Consider the following 19,447-nt stretch of genomic DNA (forward strand, 5'->3'; position numbering starts at 1 on the left):
GTAGTTTCATTCCAAACACACTCTTGTTATCTTTTTATGATTGAAAAAGAATTTGTTTTTCATCGTTATATTTATGGTATATTTTGGAAATGAGAAGGTATATTTGCGAGGGTCACACTGGCTTCTGCCATGGATAATTCAGATACAGTCACACTGTATTTGGAATAAGGTTTATATTTTTGGCCCCGGTGAACAAAAAGAAGCTCAAATACTGATTAAAACGGAGGCATCCGGGTAAGTGGACATAAAACAGTTTCACTAACCACCCATCATCAATATAAAGTGTTAATCAATACGAGAAAACGACTCTTTTGGCTAGAAAATCAATTGGAAACCTGGTCCCGTCCCACATTCGCCACGCGTTTTTTTTTATCTTTCTATGTGTGTGTGTGTGTGTATGAATGATGACGAAATTGGGAAAACTTTCTAACTGGGAATTGGGAGAATTACAGAGTTAAGTTGCTTAAATGTGCTCCAGATGCCATATTTGGTTTTTTGCGTCATTGAATTATTCTCCTAGCAACGAACGGACTTTCGACCGATTCATTCATATGTTCAATACATGTATGATTTCCATGCAAGGTGTGTGTGTGTGTGTGTACAGGTTGTTGTTCGTGCCTCACAAATTTCTAGAAGTGCGTGACTGTGTGTGTGTGTTGGGCCCCTGAAATAGCTCACATCTCGGGCCCCCATCCCCCCTTTAAAATGCGCTTGGTAACAGTACCAAGTTTCCCTTTCGAAGGCCAGCCACCTGCAAATGCATTTTCATTTGCTGCTAAGGCCCACGAAAAAACGGCTGCGTAAATTTCATGCTTCGATATCTTATCAACAACGTCTTAGAACCTCTCTAATCTTTACGATTTCACATAAATACATATGTACATAAATAGTTTATATATATATAGTCAAATTGACATTGATTGTGAAATATGCAGGAAGTGTCCATTTCCTCTCAAAACAAACCTTGAAAAGATCAAAGAATGTTTGAAATTCCCAGTCAGGCACTTGTACAAATAAATCAAAGTTTAAGGTATTTTACTGAAAAATTTCTGTTTGTAAAAGGTATTTGAATTTCCGGCTTTGGCGCCTTAGTAAAATACCAACGAGTAGTCAGAATTTGATTTGGTATTTAAAATATCACCTGTGAATCTAAAACTGTGTCGACGGACAAAGTACATTCTAGCTACATGTACAGTTTAGAGGAGGCTGGGTTTAGATTTCCAGTAAATGGGAACGAATGAAACAAAGTGTAATATACCCTGGGGAAAGTAACCCACAAAACTCAAATATCTTAATGAAATTAGGGTTTTATACGGCCCTCCAAAACAGATCGTCCTGAGGAAATGCCATTTATTGCTTTTCATAGAGATCATGGAAAAAAAAGTATTTAAAAATATAGCAAATCGTTGGCAACATTAATTTGTATTGCAACATGTAATCAAGTTCCAATTATTTTGTATATATTAAGATACTTTTCAGAATGACTGAAAAACTCCATTTAGCGCACAAAAAATATTGACATATTTCGCTCTCAATTCGTGGTGGTTTTGCTCTCTTCCGAGGTGTAGAGAGCGTATCTTACGGTTTTTTTATGGTATGGTATTTAAATGGTATTTCTCAAATCTGAAATGGTATTTATTTGTTCGTCGTATGGTATTTTTTATCGTTATCGTTACGGTCACACTGATAACAACAGAAGAAAATATAATAAAATTAAATTTCAAAAAATATTTGGACCGAGCGGTTGTTGTGCGTGATAAATAGCTTAAAAATATAAAATCCAAAGCAAAGTTTTTGTGTGTCATTCGTATGTGTGTTTGCATAGAGATGGAAATTTTTGTATAATTTTATGCAGCTAAAAGCCAATTCATTGCAAAAAGAGCGTATGTTTTCCTGCAAATGTACAAAGCTTAGCTAAAAGGGCCTTCAGATATATGCAACCCCAACCTGCAGAGCTATGAAGTGCAGCTGATGTGAGAAAAATCCCAACCACTTTTAATCTGGTGTGTGGGAAAAATCGATCCAAAAAACAATCAAAAAAAGAGGAGAAAAAACTTTCAATTGTGATAGAAATTGCAGTACAAATTAGTTAAACCTAGCGTAAATGGCAGAAAAACGAGTTTTATAGAAAAACTTTTTTAACAAGACCCACGATTCAAGCTGCCAGGCCACAACTTGTACACATAACTATTTTTAAAGTGCAATAAAAACCATTTGCAAATAAAATAATTCATCTCAACATTCCTGCGCAACAGAAAACAACAACAAAATGGCTGTAAAAATGTAAGCAACAAATAACAAATTTTATTTTCAATCTTATTGCAAAAGAAAATCAAGGCCTCCCACACACTTTATCTATCAAGATTGGCAAATTGTTTTTCAGTCGGATGATGTTTTGTTTGCCAAAAGAAATAAAATAATACACAATTGAGGCATACATACAGAATTTATCATATGAATGTATATGTATACGAGTACTTTTACGCGTACATATGAAGAAATAATTTACGTGTTTGTTCCACTCTCATTCCGTTTCACAGCTGTTTGGCTGTCATTGTGTGAGTAAGTGCGAGAGTGAGTTTTTGGGGCTGGAGTGTGGTGTGTGTGTTTGTATGTGAGTGGGGCTGCTATGCTTTTTATGCAAGCTGTACAGCCATTGGAGGAGGCCTTTGTTTGGCAACTTGTTTAAATCCAACTAATACATTTAGACGCACTCGCAAGTACAGTTTTACTTCCCCATGAGACAACTTACTAGATGAATTTCTATTCCTCTATATTTGCATACGCAAATGCATTCATTTATTCTTTTCATTTTACGTCAATTGCTTGCCCCTATTTTCCCCCCTATACATTCTATATTTTCATTCTCCCCGTTTGTTTTATTGACTCGCTCTCTCTCTCTCTTTCTGTGTCTTTGCTCTCCACAATCGGTGGAGTGTTTCATAGCCAACGTTCCTCTCCCAGCACAGACGACACTGCAAACAAAGGCCTTTGAGTGTGTGTGTTGTGTTCCCATTTGGATTTTTGCCTCATACATACCCCATACCAATGCAGATGCATACCGTTTCACTCGACACATACACAAAAGCTTGGTATGGTGTGTGCGCTGGCTTGAAATTGCGTCAGCCAAATAATATAAAGAAATACTTTATAAAACTCCTTGTTGTCTGTTTTCAATAACTTTTGGATAATTTGGAAAACAAGTTGTTTCCTTTTCGAACACAATTAACAAGTATTGCCTGTTTTCCGAGTCTCTTGTTTTTGCTGGTTGATTTCACCTTCAGCGATGTTTTTCTGTTTTCTGGGTCATATTTGTTGATTTCAATTTGTTGCGCAGCCGTAGAAACCAACAAAAAGAGCGCTCTGCAAGCACACAAAAATTGCTTAATTTGTTGATTTTCATATTTTCTATAGCCTCCACCATATGAAAATAAGAGGGGGAAGCCACACACACAGTTAAACATGAAAGTGCGTGAGTGTTTGTGTGGCGTGGGTGTGCTATTGCTGTACCGTTTGTTTCCTCTATTCCTCTTCAAACTGGTTAAAAATCTACCTTTGCTTCTTTCTCTGCTGCTACTTCTGGAATGAAACGGACAAGAGTGGAAGGCAGAACAGCCGATGTCCGCCCTTAAATTAACCGTAATCCATCTGACGTCTGCCCCTAAACCGTCATCTATTAAGATTTCACTTGCGGTTTAGGACCAGGAAGGCGCCGTCTCATCAGTCTGTTACCTGTTTTCTTGGGTCTGCGGCCAAAACAAATTTCTCATGCAAAAACAAAGTGAAGTTGGACATTTGACGCGACGATGCGTCGGCCAAAAGTGAAATTCAATGCCTGAAATGCCAGTTTTTGGCCTGATACCAGCTGACGAGCCCAAAAGAGTTGGCATATCAAATGGTTACCAGAAAAAGCTCTCAACTAAACCAACCAATCAACCCTTCTTCCTGGTAATCCCCCAAACACCAGCTCGTATGCCAAGCCATTGACATCGACTTCCACCCCTTTTTTCTCTAATTTGAAAAGGTGACGAAAAATTCCAATATTTCTGAACCGTAGTGTTGAGAGCGAGAAGGAGGCAGCTGCTGGTGCTGGTGCTGTTGCACCCTGCAGCTGCCATCCGCTTGCTTCGAATTCTCTGTGCATTTCTATGGGTTTTTGTGGAACTGAAAATGAGCTACAGGCAGATAAGATCGAATTGCTTTATCGAGCTTGCGTTTACGTCATGGAATGTTACGAAATATTGGCCTGCCCACTCCTGTCCGAATCACGATAAGCCCGTTGTTCTACAGAGTATAAGTCATCGTGAGACATTGCCAAATGGGGATTGCATTTTTATCAGTTATCAGTAACGGATATCTACACAAATGGCATGTCCCTCCAGGGGGAACCTTGGATGGGAGTGGGAGTTTATGTAGGTGTCTCTTATCTATCTATCTGTCTGTTTAGGGAATTTATTTGCCTATGATATAACTATAATTGTCCGTCTAGGGACTAGGAACCCTTGGTGACCATGAGTATAATTATAGTGCAGCGAAATACCAATGCCAGCAGGCAATTACAATGATGTAAGCAAAAACACGCAATATGGAAATCCGTGCTACAGAAACACAGAAGTGAAGTTCCCTTGTTCCTCAGTGAATCACAGAGTCACAAGGGTACCATTACAGTACTGCTACTGCCTCTGCTATATTTTTGGGATTCAAAGTCCAAAGTAGTTTCGTACGATTAGCCCATGCTTATCATTCCATTTTAAAGTCAAGACTTTACGTCGACGGATAATTAGTAAATTGCATTTCCGTTGATAATGTACTATGGGTCTGAGGTGATCTGGTTGGGTACACTGGCAATAAAAGATAATGGGCAATGCGAATTGTATTCAATGGATTCCATTGACAGATAGTCGAGACACTCGACAGACTGATATAATGCATGTACGGAATAGAACTAGCAAAAATGAAATAGAACTGGCAAAACTGGACTGAACAGACGCTTTGCTTTGGCCTCAAAGCCCTAAGGTCGATCGCCGGACAGTTTCGAAAATGCCTTTACACTACCAACACTATGTGGAACGAACGATAGAGAGAGGGATGGCATGAGGCTCACTATCTGGGGGAGCAAGAGGGATAGAGATTGAGGACAATGCCCGCTGATCGGTCGCTTGGATCGGTTCTCTATTGTTATTTCGGTTTAAGGTTATCTTTTTTTGTTTACTATAGGAAGAACGCGCAGAGGAAGCCAAGGGAGGGGCTAACAAAAAAAATATATTTTCCTTTGTTTGACGGGAAATGAACATAAATTTCCTCTTATTCGTAGTCGTCGCATTCGTTTTCGTATCTTTTCCAGCACATGCCAGAGGAGAGCGGCAGCAGCTGCTGCTGTTGGCGGCGCGCCTGCGCACAGGCTCTTTGCAGTCTGTCTTTTGTCTTTGCCCCCTCCCTCCCCTGTTGAGTCATTCCATTCCCGAGTGTGCCTGGTGGCAATATTTATTTAAATGTTCACCCAACGCCTGTCAGCGGGGTGGAACTTGAGTCTTTGTTTTTTGGGGGGTTGTTGAAATCAACCCTGTGATAAGCTGACTGAGAAATTTCCTTCCGTTAATTATGTAAACCAAAGTCAAAAGTTTCTTTTCACCTTTTTTTCCTGCAGGGGTTGACAATTGAAGGTGGATTTCCACATTCTTTTTCTACGTGACTCCAAACACGTTCCAGTTTTCCAGTCTTAGCCGAGATGCGTCTGTATTTTTCTCCTCTCTTGCTTTACACACTCTCTCCCGCCTGTCATTTGGCTGACCTTCATCGAATTCAAAAACTCATTCGATGACGATGATAAATGAATAAAGCGTTTGTTGTTCGATCGAAAGGCTCGCTGGTAATACTTAAAAACGATTGCCATCCCGCTCTGTGCTGATCATTTGTTTTGTGGGGAAAACATGAAACATAATTTAGTGCGTCTTTGTCTGAGCGATAAACAATCTCACTTTCGTTTTGGAAACGCAACGAACGCTTCCAATTGCAGGCGCTGGTGGCGGGGCAGCTTTATGGAATTTATACTTACCGCTAAAAGTATTTCACACCTGACTCGCAGAGTTAACGGCCACGCCCCATGTCGCGGTTGCCTTCCGTCGTTACAAAAATAGGCAAAAAGTGAAATTTTTTTACAGTGCCACAACAATATTATATATGGCCATAGCTCATACACACACACAGAGAGACCTCTTGAGTCGATCGATGTAGCTGTGTGCGTACGTGCTTTGCGTCAGCAAAGGAAAAAGAAAACAAAAATAAAAAAAAACAAAACAGAAACTATGAACAAAATTTCAGTTGAGAAATTGACTCAAAAATGTTTCTAAATTTTTTGGTTTTTTGTTGGAATTGCAGTCGAGCAGAAAACCTTGGCTAAGATCACAAGAGCGATAGCTTTTGTACACATGTATTTACATATATCTGGAAGGAATAGTACCTGTATGAGGGTAGTGTTGGGGGGAATATAGATACAAGAGGTGAGGTGATGCTTGTGTGCTATAATTATGGCTAGCTAGCTGCCTCACTCTCTCTCTCTCTCTCTCGGTGTCTTGTTGTTTTACGATTGGTGGGATCACAGAGCTAGAAGCATAACAGTTGAACTTTAACCGCACAGCGATTGTTACCGTTATCATTGAGCGTTTCGGGGCCGAGACAGACAGAAGCTTTTGTTAAGCGCTTTAAGCTGCGATCGCTTAATGCCAGTCATGCACTGAAGAAACAGAAGCTTGTGGCGTTTTCAATGTGTGTGTGTGTGTTTGTGTTGCCCCCCCTCAAAACTAGTTTTTGGTGGGTGGGCGACCTTGAATTGCCACCAGCTAACTTGGCTTTAAGAATTTTCTGTTGTTTTGATTCTGTCTGTGATTTTGAGCTTAAAAATAGAACTGATTGGTAAATAACAACCCAAACGGAAGTATTTTGTTAAATGTGATGCGTAATTCAATGCAGACATTTTCCTTTCATTGGTTTCTTTCCATCGATTCGATTCTCCACTTCTCCAATGCGTCACTAAAAACCCGCATCTGATTCATTTGTCTGGATCTCGGCACCGAATGTCACTTCGAAAAGATGATTCAGGGCGCGGTCTTCGTTGCTGTGGTGACCCCATTATAATTGAAAACCAAAGTCATCAAAATTCGGGGTTTACTTTCAGCATATTGGGATTTTCTGTACTCGTGCAAGACATGCACTTGGCGTACGAGTAATTGGCTTTTGACAGCTGTTTGTTTTGTTAATCAGCAGCCTTGTCTATCTGGTTAGCCCTGAAGCAGGTTAAACTCTTTAAATTGTTATGTTTTGTGGTTATTTTCGTATTCAAATTGAGGTTGCTGCTGCCTCGAAAAACCTTTGGCGCCACGGACGTGGACTTTGCGATTGCTGTGATTATTTCCTCAACGCCCTCTGAGAGTCTACAGTCCAGTCCTATCGCATCTATAAATATCTATGCAATCTGCTGGGCTGTACTTCCATCGTATTTATCATCACTCTCCTGCCCTATCCCATTCAAAACATCTGGAGGCAATTGTTCAGGCATTCGACTATGTTGTTGTATGCTTACAGCTTCACTCGCTCGCGATTTCCCATTCGAGTGGATAGTGTGTGCTATGTGGTACGAAATCTGGGGGTGTTTCGGTTTTGTTTGGTTAGTTTATGTCATTTATCATCCAACTGTTTACACGATTTGAAGTTTCTGTTTTGCTTCAAAGAGGAGAAAGCATTCGGCAGAAGATGATCACAGCAAACAGACTGAATTTTTCCCCCCACTTATCTTTTTACTACTCTCCCCTTCTCTGCCCATTCTTCTTTTGAATTAATCTAGAACAATATGGCGGCGTCTGGGGGAAGCTTTTACTATTGTTGTTTGTTCAAGTGTTTTTCTGTTTAGGTTTTCATTTGTTGTTCGACTTTTAATCGCTAGTTCTTTATTTTGGGGTGGTGGGAAATACGCCTTGTCTGGCGGAAGTGTGAAATAATATTCCAGCACTTAGTTGGAGTTTACTCTCGAGCATTTATTAGCTAGATTTCATGTTTGATCTGTCGCAAGTTTTGAAAAGTTTATATATTCAAAATGCTTGTACATATCTCAATCTATTTACGTGGTTTGCCTTGAGGCCAACACAAACTGTCACCCGTCCTGTCCCGTCCGCCCACAACCTTGTGTTGGCGCGATTTGAATGAAAATGTGTCGCTGGTGAGGTCGATCGGTCGCTCGGTCCGTCGGTCACTCAAAATAAAATGTATTCCAATGTCATCATCACTAGCAGCAGGTTTATGGACGATACAAATGGTTCTCGTGCCACTGTTCGTTCGTTCGCTGCATACAGGTGTAAAAATATGCAGGTTTTTGGTTGATTTCCCCCCCAGTCTAAAGAGTTCGTTGAAACGTATTGAACACGAAAATAACACACAACCAAAATAACAACAAAAACAGAAACAACAACCGAATCAGTCGGAGAAGTGCATTGCACTGTTCATGCATGCTGAACCACCCCACCCATTCCATTAATCATTCCATTTTATTTTTGAAACACTGTAATAATATTTTACTTTTTTTAATTGTGCAAACAAAAAAAACCTTTTGCAGCGAGTAAGTTTATTTTGAATATAGCCCAAAAAAGAAATCATAAAAGCGTCAAGCTAAAAGCAATATAAAGCTCTCTAAACCGAGCTTTGCAAAAAAAAATACAAATAACTGTAACAGTAACAGTGTTGAAAAACAGTGTTGGCCTAAGCGCAAGTGTTTTATTATCGTGACAAGCATTGAGCGAACACATAATAAACCGTAATTTCTAGCGCTTTTGCCCCTGCATTCAGTTTTTCTCTTAAGTAATTTCTTTCTCGAAAGAGAGATTAATACATAAATACGACAACAATTAAAAGAGAGATCAGCGTACGCCAGACAAAATCAGACTGATACGTCAACAATAATTCAATCGTTGCTATCGTTCAATTGTCCTTTGGTACACTGCGCCTATTACAAATTAAATTGTTGTCCAGCCATTGTTGAGGGTGTTTTTGTTTGTTCGCTGTTTGCAAATTGTTGAAAGAATTGCATTAAGGTCACAGAGCTGCTATATCTTAACCGTATAGCCAGAAGAGTGCAACGCATTATCCGTTTCAACGGAATCCTGAGCCCTGCGACCAGTGTGTGCATTACAAGTAGCAAAACAGTTCGTTTTATTTTCGGTAGCGCGCCAGTTTTTGTATACTGCTCTCTCAGAGAACGAAAAGAGAGAAGCGCCAGGTGTTTCCTTTGCTGTGTACACCAACAAATTCGAGCTGTAGATTGAGAGTGATTGAGAGTATCAATTCATTCGCTGATATCGCCCTTAGATATTGGGAAGCTTGAAATTGTTGTGCCTTTTTTTAAAAAGCTGAAAATAAAATTCAAACAAGTGAGAGAGAGGACTGCGAGAACGAAAGCGAGACATCCTGCTCATTTCCACTTCTCCTCCTCCTGCTCCTACGCAATTTGTGTGTGTGTGTGGCCTAGTTTTCTTTTGCAACGGCACTTTACTTGGCTGTCTCTTTCTTGCTCATCTGAGACATAGAGAGAGTCACTCAGAGAGAGTGTGGTGGTGCTACTACGTTAACTATATAAAAAACCATTTCCTTGAAACCACAATTCGAAACCTTAAAACCACCAACACAGGTACTAGGCCAGCCCTCACAATGTCTGTCCCTGTACGCTACTCTGCTGCCGCCGAATACGCCGCCGCCGTCGTTGACACTGGTTTGGAGAATACTCTACAACAAGAAGAGCAATACCAATACCAACAACAACAACAGCAGCAACAGCTAGACCACCACCAGCAGCAGCAGCCACCTACCAACCACTACGAGCAGGAGTACCAATACCAATACCAGTACCAACAGGAGCAGGATATCGAGTACTATTGCCAGTTGGAGGCGGTTGAGCGGCAGCGGCAGCAGCAGCAGTTGATGCAGCAGAGGACATCGATGTCGTCGTCGGTTATGTCAGGATTCGCCTTGTCCCCCAACACCAACACCAGCAGCAGCAACAACATGGACGCCAACAGCATTAACGCCATCCTGGTCGATGATGAGCAACCCTCGACATCGGCCCAGGCAGCGGCTGCTGCTGTTCTCGCCGGCAGCGGTAATGCCGCCGGTGGTTTGGATTCGGTTGGGGGCAAGATGGGGAATGTCATGGACCACAATGCAGAGATGCCAACTGATTGGATGAGGATTGCGGACGAGGGCCGGTACGGGACCCCGGGTGCTGCTGGCTTGGAATATCAGAAGTACGATCAACAACAACAACAAGAGCAACAGCAACTGGAACTGGATCTGGAGGCCGAGGCAGGAGCAGGAGCCGTCGGCGGTGGCAATGAGCCATCTTCCTCGAAGAAGCAGCTGGAGGACCAGCTGCACGCTCTCACCTCCGACGAGCTCTACGAGACTCTCAAGGAGTACGATGCCCTGCAGGACAAATATCACACAGTCCTCCTGCTGCCCAAGGAGTCGAGGGTAGGTCCACCACACGAGATCTCTTTCCCTCCCCCCCTGAAGCTTGCATCACTAACAAGATCTCCTCTCCGTTCTCTTTTAGCGCGAGGTGACTGCCGGGGGACGTGACGGATCCGCGTACGTGCTACGCTGCCTGAAGATGTGGTATGAGCTGCCATCCGATGTCCTCTTCTCGGCTATGAGCCTGGTGGATCGCTTTTTGGACCGCATGGCCGTCAAGCCCAAGCACATGGCCTGCATGAGCGTGGCCTCCTTCCATTTGGCCATCAAGCAGCTGGACTTGAAGCCCATACCTGCCGAAGATCTGGTTACAATATCTCAGGTTGGTTTTTTTTTTAACTCTGGAGTCTACAAGGAGCAGAGGTTTTCATTGTGATTTTGTGTGTTATTGTAGTGTGGTTGTACCGCTGGCGATCTGGAACGCATGGCTGGCGTGATTGCCAACAAGCTGGGTGTCCAGATGGGACATGCACCGATCACATCCGTGAGCTACCTGCGCATCTACTATGCTCTCTTCCGCAACCTGGCGAAGGAGATTGGCGGCGATTTCTTCAAGTTCTTCCAGCAGCTGATTAAGCTGGAGGAGCTGGAGAACCGCCTGGAGATCCTGTTGTGCGACGTGAAGACCACCGTCATCACGCCCTCAACTCTGGCCCTGGTGCTCATCTGCCTGCATCTGGACTTCCACATCAAGGAGTCGTATACCCGCGGCAGTCCCGAATTGAAGCACGTCTTTGAGTATATTCTCTTCCTGCAGCAGTACATGAGGGTGAGTCTGAATGAGATGATAGAATGGATTGGAATGTATTTCTAATCATATTTCATATTTAATTTTGGTAGATTCCCGATCGCGTTTTCACCTGCGGCTTTAGCATTGTTTCGGGCATTCTGTCCCATTACAATGGTCAGAACAAGGCGCCCTACAAGCAACGGCTTGTCTGGAAGTTGTCCAGTCGCACGCTGCGCGTCTTGCGCCCAATCAATCGCTTCTCCTCCGACCTGCCCACCATTGAGGAAGGCATTTCCAATGCCCTTGACGATGGCCTGCGTTCAAGGTGAGTTTTCAGTGCTAATAACAAAACATTTCCCACCAAGGTTTGTCTGGGCCCTTTTCCCCTTTCTACCTAACTTTTTCTACTGCAAAAAACTGGCCATAGAAATTGTATTTTTAGTGCCTTATTTTTACGGTTTGACACACTCACACATATAAGTATATAGTCTGTATGTATAAGATCCCAATGTGTGAGCAAAATGTGTCGATGACGATCTGAACGTTTTTCGGCGTAAACAAGTTTCTAGAATACATATTAGCGATTCCATTATCAGGCACAGCACCCAAAATATCAACAACAACAAAACAGCCTACGGTGTCATGAGACTTTTTGGCTCGTTCGACCAGCCGACTCCGCCCCCCATACCCCGCCCCCCAGCCCAGCCCTGTGCTCCGCTCATAGACCTAGCTATGTATGTATATTATGTAGGTGTGTGCGTGCGCGTGTATACTCAATCTTATCGAAACGAAATAACAGCACACGCACGGAAACCCCGCTGTCCGTGCACGTAGAAAGTCCAAAGCCAAAGCGTGGGTAGGCAAAAGAGTAACGGGAGAGCGAGAGTATAGAAAAGAGAGTAGTGATGAAAGCATATACATATGCAATTCCAAATATGTAAAAAAATTGTCATTGCTAAAATTCTTTGAGACTTTTATGTAACTTTTAATTCCTTAAAATACCTCAAGATTGGTAAATAACACTCTGCCCGTATGTACATATGTATATGGTGTGTGTGTGTATTTGCCATAGCTGGTTTTTTTGTGCGCTGCTTTCATCACTAGCGTCTGCTTGCGTTCGCAATGATATAACACACCTAAACAGACAGCTGTTGATGTGTGTTGTCCTTGAATTCTAGCAATGAACTTAGAATGCATGTTCAATGTCATTGAATGAATTCCACTTTATTTATTTTTGTTCTTTCTATTTTGTATTTTATTTGCTAGCTTTCTTTGTTCGTTTGTTGCCTTTCCTTTCTCTTAATTGCTATCTTATCTGATACTTTAGTCAAATGTTAGTCATAAACAATTAGAGAGTTCAATGCACTATTTGGAGGTGACTTTTGTATTCGCGAATATTGCACTTGGCAATAATCAGCTGATACGAAACGAGTGGTTTGCAAAAGGGGTTCGGAGACCCTCAACTTGAACTTGAACTTGAACAGGGCCAGCCCCATATAACTAATTGCCCCCCGTTTTGTTGTTGTGGGCAAATCAATCAAATGTTTTTGCATACGAACAAATATTGAACTATTTTCCGGTACTCTTTTTGTGATCTTTGCAGAACCGAGAGTATTAGCTCTGAGGAGGAGGAGGACTGGCCAACTTCACCCATAATTCCAATATTCGAACAATGTTAGTGTCCAGCCACTCAGCAGCACACCACACTGCAAGATAACAGCTGGAGCAGGATTGAGCCACGGAACGGAGACGGACGGAGACGCACGCGGCCACAGCACATCGCACACAAACATCAAATGGAGCCGCCATCTTCCTGGAATGTAATGAAGCAGCGGCAGCAGCAGAAGCAGCAGCAGCAGCAAGAGACACACATATCCCCCTGCATTGAACGAAGAGCGTAAAAAGGATGAGCTGCTGCTGCAGCCACAACAACCAACTGCTGTCGCATTTGTGTGTGCGGTGTGTGTGTGTGTGTGCCGCCAGTGTGTGGATTGAGTGAGCGTTTCGTGTGCGTGCGTGCATTGAGATAGAGGTGATTGAGAGAGTGTGTGTATATTTTGCTAAACTGCATCATAATTATTTTGGCATATACATATATATTATTACCGCTGGTTCTAACATTTAAGAAACAATTGAGTTGTAGGCGAAGAAAAAAAGGCGAGAGAGACAGATAGGTAGCGCACCCCCTTGTCTCCCCCTTTTTGCCAGAACACAGGTTGCCAGAGAGGCGTCGCTAGGCGCCCGTTTGAGAGGCAACTATTTTTTCAATTTATTTGCGGCAGACAAAAAAATACGTGAAAAAAAATCAAAAGCAAAAAAAAATTACAAAAAAAATAAAACAAAAACGAATGCTGCGGACCATCATACAAAAGATTGATGCCGTTCCGGATCATTATTTGAGATCAGAGAGAAGGAGGAAACGATTGCAGAGTTGCCAGCCCCAAAACAAACAAAACCAGACTCTGGAATGGGAATGCAATTTTTTTGGTGGTAACGCAAGAACCGCAAAAAAAAATATATCAAAAAACAAAAACATTACAAAAAAAAACATCAAAAATCATCAAACACACAAAAAACCAATTAGTTTTAGCAACTGTATGTTCTCCCCATGTTTGTGCTGCTCTTATCAGTTCTGTTATAAAACCAACCCCAATCAAAAGGACCCACAAAAACCCCAACAAAAAAAATCATAAAATCTTTAAAAAAAAAAGTACAAAAATTCTCTATGTATAGACAGACCTAAACTTTAAGGTATCAAAAAGCAGAAACCGATCTGATCCGATATCCATAATTTTAGCCGCGCTTGAAAAAACAAAACGATTACAAAAAAAACTATACAAAAACATAATTCGCCGCCTATATTGACTAAGAACTCTTAACAATAACAATACCAATTAAATTAAATCAATTATGCAAGGAGAAAATCCACGATATTGTACCAGTAGTGTGTGTCTAGTAGATTTTTCTCTGTATAACAAAAAAGAAAACCAAACTATTTGCCGCCCGAAAACAAAAACACAAATATCTTTCATTATCATGCGATTCTATGATGAAATCTATTATTAGACAGCTTCGGTCCAGGAAACAAACTAAACAAACAATCAATCAAACGTATTGATGCTCCAAAATGAGTATAAACACGGTGATCCTTTTTTTTAGATTTTACTCCTCCCCTACCCTATATTGTACGAGAATCTACACTTTCTTTTTTGTTATATAATATTATCTAATTTATTAAACGATATGTAAAAAAAACCATACAAAAAAAAAAAACAAGACCAACAAACATATGTTGTAGTACATTAAATATCATCTAAATCTTAGTTTACGAAAACCAGCAAAATTCGAAACCGCAACAAAACCCAATTCAAATTAAGATTGAAGTGCGGCGAACTTTAAGCAGAAATTATGATGCATTATTTAGCAAGATGTACAGAGACAGCGAGAGAGAAAGAGAGAAACATGTAGAAGGAAGAGTAGAAAGGAGATGAGCGTGTGTGGAGAGCATAGACAGACATAAAGGAAAAACTACCGCAGATCAGAAAAATTTATCAGAGAAACATAAAAACAATTTTCAAATTTTACAAATTCTTTTTTATCATCTTTGCCCCCCCGAAAAGGGGACTCACATAGATATATGTGTGCATACGATCCTTGGATCGACACAATTTCTGTAAATTTAAATAAAATGCGCTTGCCACTGTGTCCGCCACAGTGGCAGACACTTTTCAATGAGTATTTACAACAAAATCCAATGTTTTATTTAACTTTGTTTTTGCGTTTGCGTGTGTGTATGAGTGTGTGTAGCAAGACGCGGACCGGGATCAACCCCCCCAAAGTGCAGCTAACGACTCCAGCGAAATGTGAGTACCACCCATCCATATACACCACCCCAACACAAACCGATGCATGACACTCGGACAAATGTAACATAAAACGTTTGGAATTTGCTGTAAATATTCCTTTGTTTAAACGAACCCCAAAAACAATCCCCAAGTTGTGCAATAGATTCGTATTCCCCCCTAGTATATTTCCTCTTCTTGGCAATACTCACTTTCGAGTAATTTGTTCAGCTATGAAATGGAACAGAACACGCCGTCGAACGTCGAGCGCTGAAAATACGAGTAAGCGAAGTTACTTTACCCATATATTTAAGCGAGAGATAAATGTGTTCAATTGCCTGGCAACTCACCACAAGCTGAGAAACAAAACAAACAAAAAACAACAAGATGTGAAATCAATTTAAGCTTAGTCTAACTTTTTGTAAGGGCAAACTGACAAATAAGCGATAAATAATGTTGAAACCGATGATACGGGATGCGGAAGATTAGAGCTAAGTTTTTTTAAAATGCCGTCGACTGCCACCATGCCACGCCCCCGCTGTGCGGCTGGTGGGCGGGCTGAGATTTCAAGAAAAAATACTTGCAAGTATTTCGTATTTTTAAAACTAGAAAATTTTACATTGTATTTAGCGCGGAGTTAGTTAAATATTTGCAATCAAGAACACGAAACAAAAATCTCAATTATTATACAATTAATTTATGTTGAAAGTTCACGGGACAAGAACAGAACAAAAACCGTGTACCCTGTACTAAGATCCAACACACATGTCTATATATAGGTATAATTTTTAGTTGTCTCATTTCCTCATTGGAGCAGTTTGAGCTTAATTTTTGCGAGAGCATTGGTTGAGGTTTAGCCATAGGATTAGTTACGAATTTTAACCGGACGGAAATGAAATCATTCTGTACATTATAAACCATTCATTTTAATTTATTCAAAATCACGGCCTGTAATAAGGTTTTACTTTAAGAGGAGTCGGAGTCCCAAACAAATCATGAACAAATGGATCATTGTGTAAAAACAAAAGAGATAATGTTGTTTGAAAACAACTGAAAATCGTGATTAAAATCATTGTACACACATTACAACAAATAAATGGAAAAAAAAGTATTATTAAATCGTAATCAATATTTGTTTTTTTTTTTTACTTGGGTCTGCTCGTCTTTCTTTTCAGCTCAACTTTCAAAAATGTTCTCAATTTGAATTTGATTGCGATATGATGAATCTATCGATAGTCCCGTCAAGAGTTGCACGGGAACATATTGACGGCCCAACCATCGATGGTATTACTATCGCATTATCAACGTTCCATCAAACATTTTTCATATAAAAAACATAAAAAGTGGTACAAAATCTTTAATTTTTGGAGCGGATCTGTGTCCTACGTGTGCACCGTCGCCGCATTAATTATTTTAACACAAAATCGAATATGAAAATTGAGGAATATGATTTTTCTTGGTATATGTACGGAACATTTAAAAAATGAGGTATATTTTTAGGGTCAGACGGTATATTTGATCAATAAATACGCGGTCACACTGCTGGGCAACATAACCTTCCTTTTCCAAATAATTTTTGTGCTGTGTACACGTGTTCTCCACAATGGCACCCGTCGAAAAAGCTAAGAAAGTCGCCAAATCGGCCAAGAAGGGCAAGAAGCACCCGCTCAACTCGTACCTGAAGGGCGGAGTCTTGCGTTACTCCAAGGCTCAGGTAAGTAGCGTTCCAAACACATTGAAAACTCTTCATTTGAACTTTCGGTTCGGTCTGACGCCTCGGTGACAAAGCGTGGTGGTGTGGCACATCCCACACCGCACTGGTTGGATATGTTTCTGCTGCAGCATGCTGATCGTGTGTGCCTTGTTTTGATTGCAGATGTACAAGCGTCGTGGCCTGTACCGCCTGAAGGACAAGAAGAGCCCTGTGGTGCAGAAGGAGAAGGTGCCAATTAAGAAGGTGAAGAAGATCGGTGGCCCCAAGAACGGCGGTGAGCGCACAGTTTTCCTGAACAAGTCGAAGGCCAACTACCCCACCAAGACCTTCGTGAAGAAGCGTGTCTCCAAGGCCAACTTCAGCGAGCACAAGCGCAACACTCGCCGCAACCTGAAGCCCGGTACCGTGCTGATTCTGCTGGCTGGTCGCCACCAGGGCAAGCGCGTCGTCCTGCTGAAGGTGTTGAACTCTGGCCTGCTCCTGGTCACCGGTCCCTTCGCACTCAACTCGTGCCCACTGCGTCGCATCTCCCAGCGCTTCGTCATCGGCACCTCGTCGCGTGTGGACTTGAGCTCGTACAAGGTGCCCGAGCACCTGAACGACGCCTACTTCCGCCGCCTCAAGGCCAAGAAGGACAAGAAGTCGGGTGAGGCTGACATCTTCGCCGCTAAGAAGGAGCGCTTCGTGCCCAACGAGCAGCGCAAGAAGGACCAGAAGGAGGTGGACGGTGCCCTGCTGAAGCTCATCAAGGCCCATCCTGAGGGTAAATACTTCGCAAGGTACTTGCAGAACATGTTCGCCCTGCACTCCTCCCAATACCCACACCGCATGCGCTTCTAAGCGGTGGACCATGCAACTTCAATTTAAGGATTTTTAAATACTTTGTACAAGCCCGCTGGTTACGAAAACAACAACAAAATGATTTGTAAAATAAACATTACAAAACGGAACACTCTGTGTCGAGGTCGAGGTATGAAAGAAACTAAGCGCGTCTCATTTATTTTCAGTGTCCGCTTTCTTTTCATCGGCTTCGGTCTCCTTGGGATCATCTGGGTACTCCGGCTCCAGCTTAAGGGCCGCCAGTAGCTTTCGTCTGCCATGGACATACCAGAGCATTTCGCGATACGAACGCGGCAGCACCTCGTCCACAATCTTGTCAGCCTTGTAGGTGAGGTAGAAGATATTCGTGGTCCTGTCCTCGCCACTCTGCACATCCCAGATGTGGGCCACCGTCATCAGCTGCACGTAGTTCTTGTTCGTGTACACCACATAGGCGGTCATCTGCAGGAACGTGTTCACCTTCACGGGGCTGAGGAAGCTAATGTCCGAGATGCACTGGAGTATGGGACGGCCGCGCAGATAGATGCTGGCCATGATGAAGCTGATCTCGACGGCCTGCCGCATAATGTAGCCCCCGAAGATGGTGTTCTGTGCGTTGCGATTCTCTGGGAATGGGGATATCATGGTGGTTTGCTGCGAGTCCTGCATCCATCGGCACTTGGGGGGCAGGATGCGTCGATTGAGATCCATGTTGTCCGGTATGGTGGTGCGCTTGAGCAGGTTGTACATAATGGCCTGCTCGTGCTCGCGCGGCGGAGAGTTGAGCACCGATTCGGTATGCGCTGTACGGCGTTGCTTCTGCCGCTTCGCGGCCTCCTTCCAGATGGCCTGCTCCGTCTCGTCGCCGGGCTTCAGGGGATTAACGGGCGCCGAGCCCGTGTTGTTGGCATTGCGAGCCACCATCAGGAAGAGGGCTTTGGTCACATCGATGTACTCGCCGTCCGCCAGCTGCTGCACAAAGATGGTGATCTCCATGGAGCTGCGGCCCGTCCAGCTAATGTGCCCACTCAGGTGTATGTCATGATTGGCCTTGAGGCGCTCAATGTTGCTGAACTCCACCTTGTCCACGAGCAGCGTGACAAATGTATAGGGCAGCGGCACATCCTCTGGGAGATTGGGCAGCAGCACATGGCGGTGGCACAGCCACACGGCGAACATATCCAGCTCCTCCATGACGCGTCCCATGCGTACCCTACCCAAATGATTGACATACCGCTCCCGTATATACTCGTCCGAGCTGAGAGGCAACACGACCGTGGTATGGGAGTCCAGCATGCTGCGTGTCGGCAGTTCCTCCAGCTTTGGCTGGTACTTTAGGAGATGATCGCGCGGCTTCGGCACTGTATGGTAGCCAAAGTCCACATCTACCCGCTTGCGGATGCTCTGTACAACTGTGCAGAGACGGGGACACCGTAAGAGAACACCTCTTCGTTTCGCTCATGCCACTACTCACCATCCGCTAGGTTTCCCGAACAGTGATCGGATCTCAACTTGGGGCAGGAGTCCTCCGGTTTCTTCTGGCTGGCAAAGAATGCGCAGGGCAATAAAGATGCTCTGTTGGAATGACCAGTGGACCAGCACTTTGCTAGAATTCTGCCCGCTCCACGTGCTATCAGACGATGCATCTTGCCGATTAGTTTGCCTTTTTGTTTGCTTGACTGTGCTGGCTGGCCTGCTTGTTGAAAAACTATCACGTAATAAAAACCAATCACATTTGCATAGAGAACTTGCCAGTGGGCCAAGCGATCTCTGCGCCGCTGCAGGTGCAATCGCTCAGAGAGTGGGAGAGATGGTGAGCACGATGAGCGT

General features: G+C 42.9%; 3 protein-coding genes across 5 annotated transcripts; 2 read left to right on the forward strand and 1 right to left on the reverse strand.

Annotated features, from left to right (window-relative positions):
• Nucleotides 1-132: 132 nt before the first annotated feature.
• On the forward strand, nt 133-14,992 carry LOC111064903 (cyclin G). 3 transcript variants are annotated; one of them, XM_041591600.1, is made up of 7 exons: nt 219-234; nt 8,606-8,608; nt 9,674-10,512; nt 10,595-10,834; nt 10,907-11,281; nt 11,353-11,567; nt 12,846-14,992. In XM_041591600.1, exons 3-7 carry the CDS (start codon nt 9,694-9,696, stop codon nt 12,919-12,921), a joined length of 1,725 nt encoding a protein of 574 aa, XP_041447534.1. In that variant the 5' UTR covers nt 219-234; nt 8,606-8,608; nt 9,674-9,693; the 3' UTR covers nt 12,922-14,992. The 3 variants fall into 3 exon arrangements, with proteins under 3 accessions (XP_022208478.2, XP_041447534.1, XP_022208570.2); XM_022352786.2 differs by lacking the exon at nt 8,606-8,608 and having other exon boundaries at nt 133-234; XM_022352878.2 differs by lacking the exons at nt 219-234; nt 8,606-8,608 and adding an exon at nt 1,731-2,283.
• Nucleotides 14,993-16,645: 1,653 nt separating this feature from the next.
• LOC111068660 (60S ribosomal protein L6) lies at nt 16,646-17,748 on the forward strand. Its single transcript, XM_022358353.2, has 2 exons — nt 16,646-16,798; nt 16,961-17,748. The coding sequence occupies exons 1-2, from the start codon at nt 16,688-16,690 to the stop codon at nt 17,636-17,638; spliced, it is 789 nt and encodes a 262-aa protein (XP_022214045.1). The 5' UTR covers nt 16,646-16,687; the 3' UTR covers nt 17,639-17,748.
• A 15-nt stretch (nt 17,749-17,763) lies between these two features.
• Nucleotides 17,764-19,327, reverse strand: LOC111065500 (acyl-coenzyme A thioesterase 9, mitochondrial). Its single transcript, XM_022353751.2, has 2 exons — nt 19,092-19,327; nt 17,764-19,029 (listed from the first exon to the last, which is right to left on the reverse strand). Exons 1-2 carry the CDS (start codon nt 19,261-19,263, stop codon nt 17,792-17,794), a joined length of 1,410 nt encoding a protein of 469 aa, XP_022209443.2. The 5' UTR covers nt 19,264-19,327; the 3' UTR covers nt 17,764-17,791.
• Between the last annotated feature and the right edge of the window lie 120 nt (nt 19,328-19,447).

Source organism: Drosophila obscura, unplaced genomic scaffold (assembly GCF_018151105.1).
Source record: "Drosophila obscura isolate BZ-5 IFL unplaced genomic scaffold, ASM1815110v1 contig_150, whole genome shotgun sequence".
NCBI classification, from domain to species: domain Eukaryota; kingdom Metazoa; phylum Arthropoda; class Insecta; order Diptera; family Drosophilidae; genus Drosophila; species Drosophila obscura.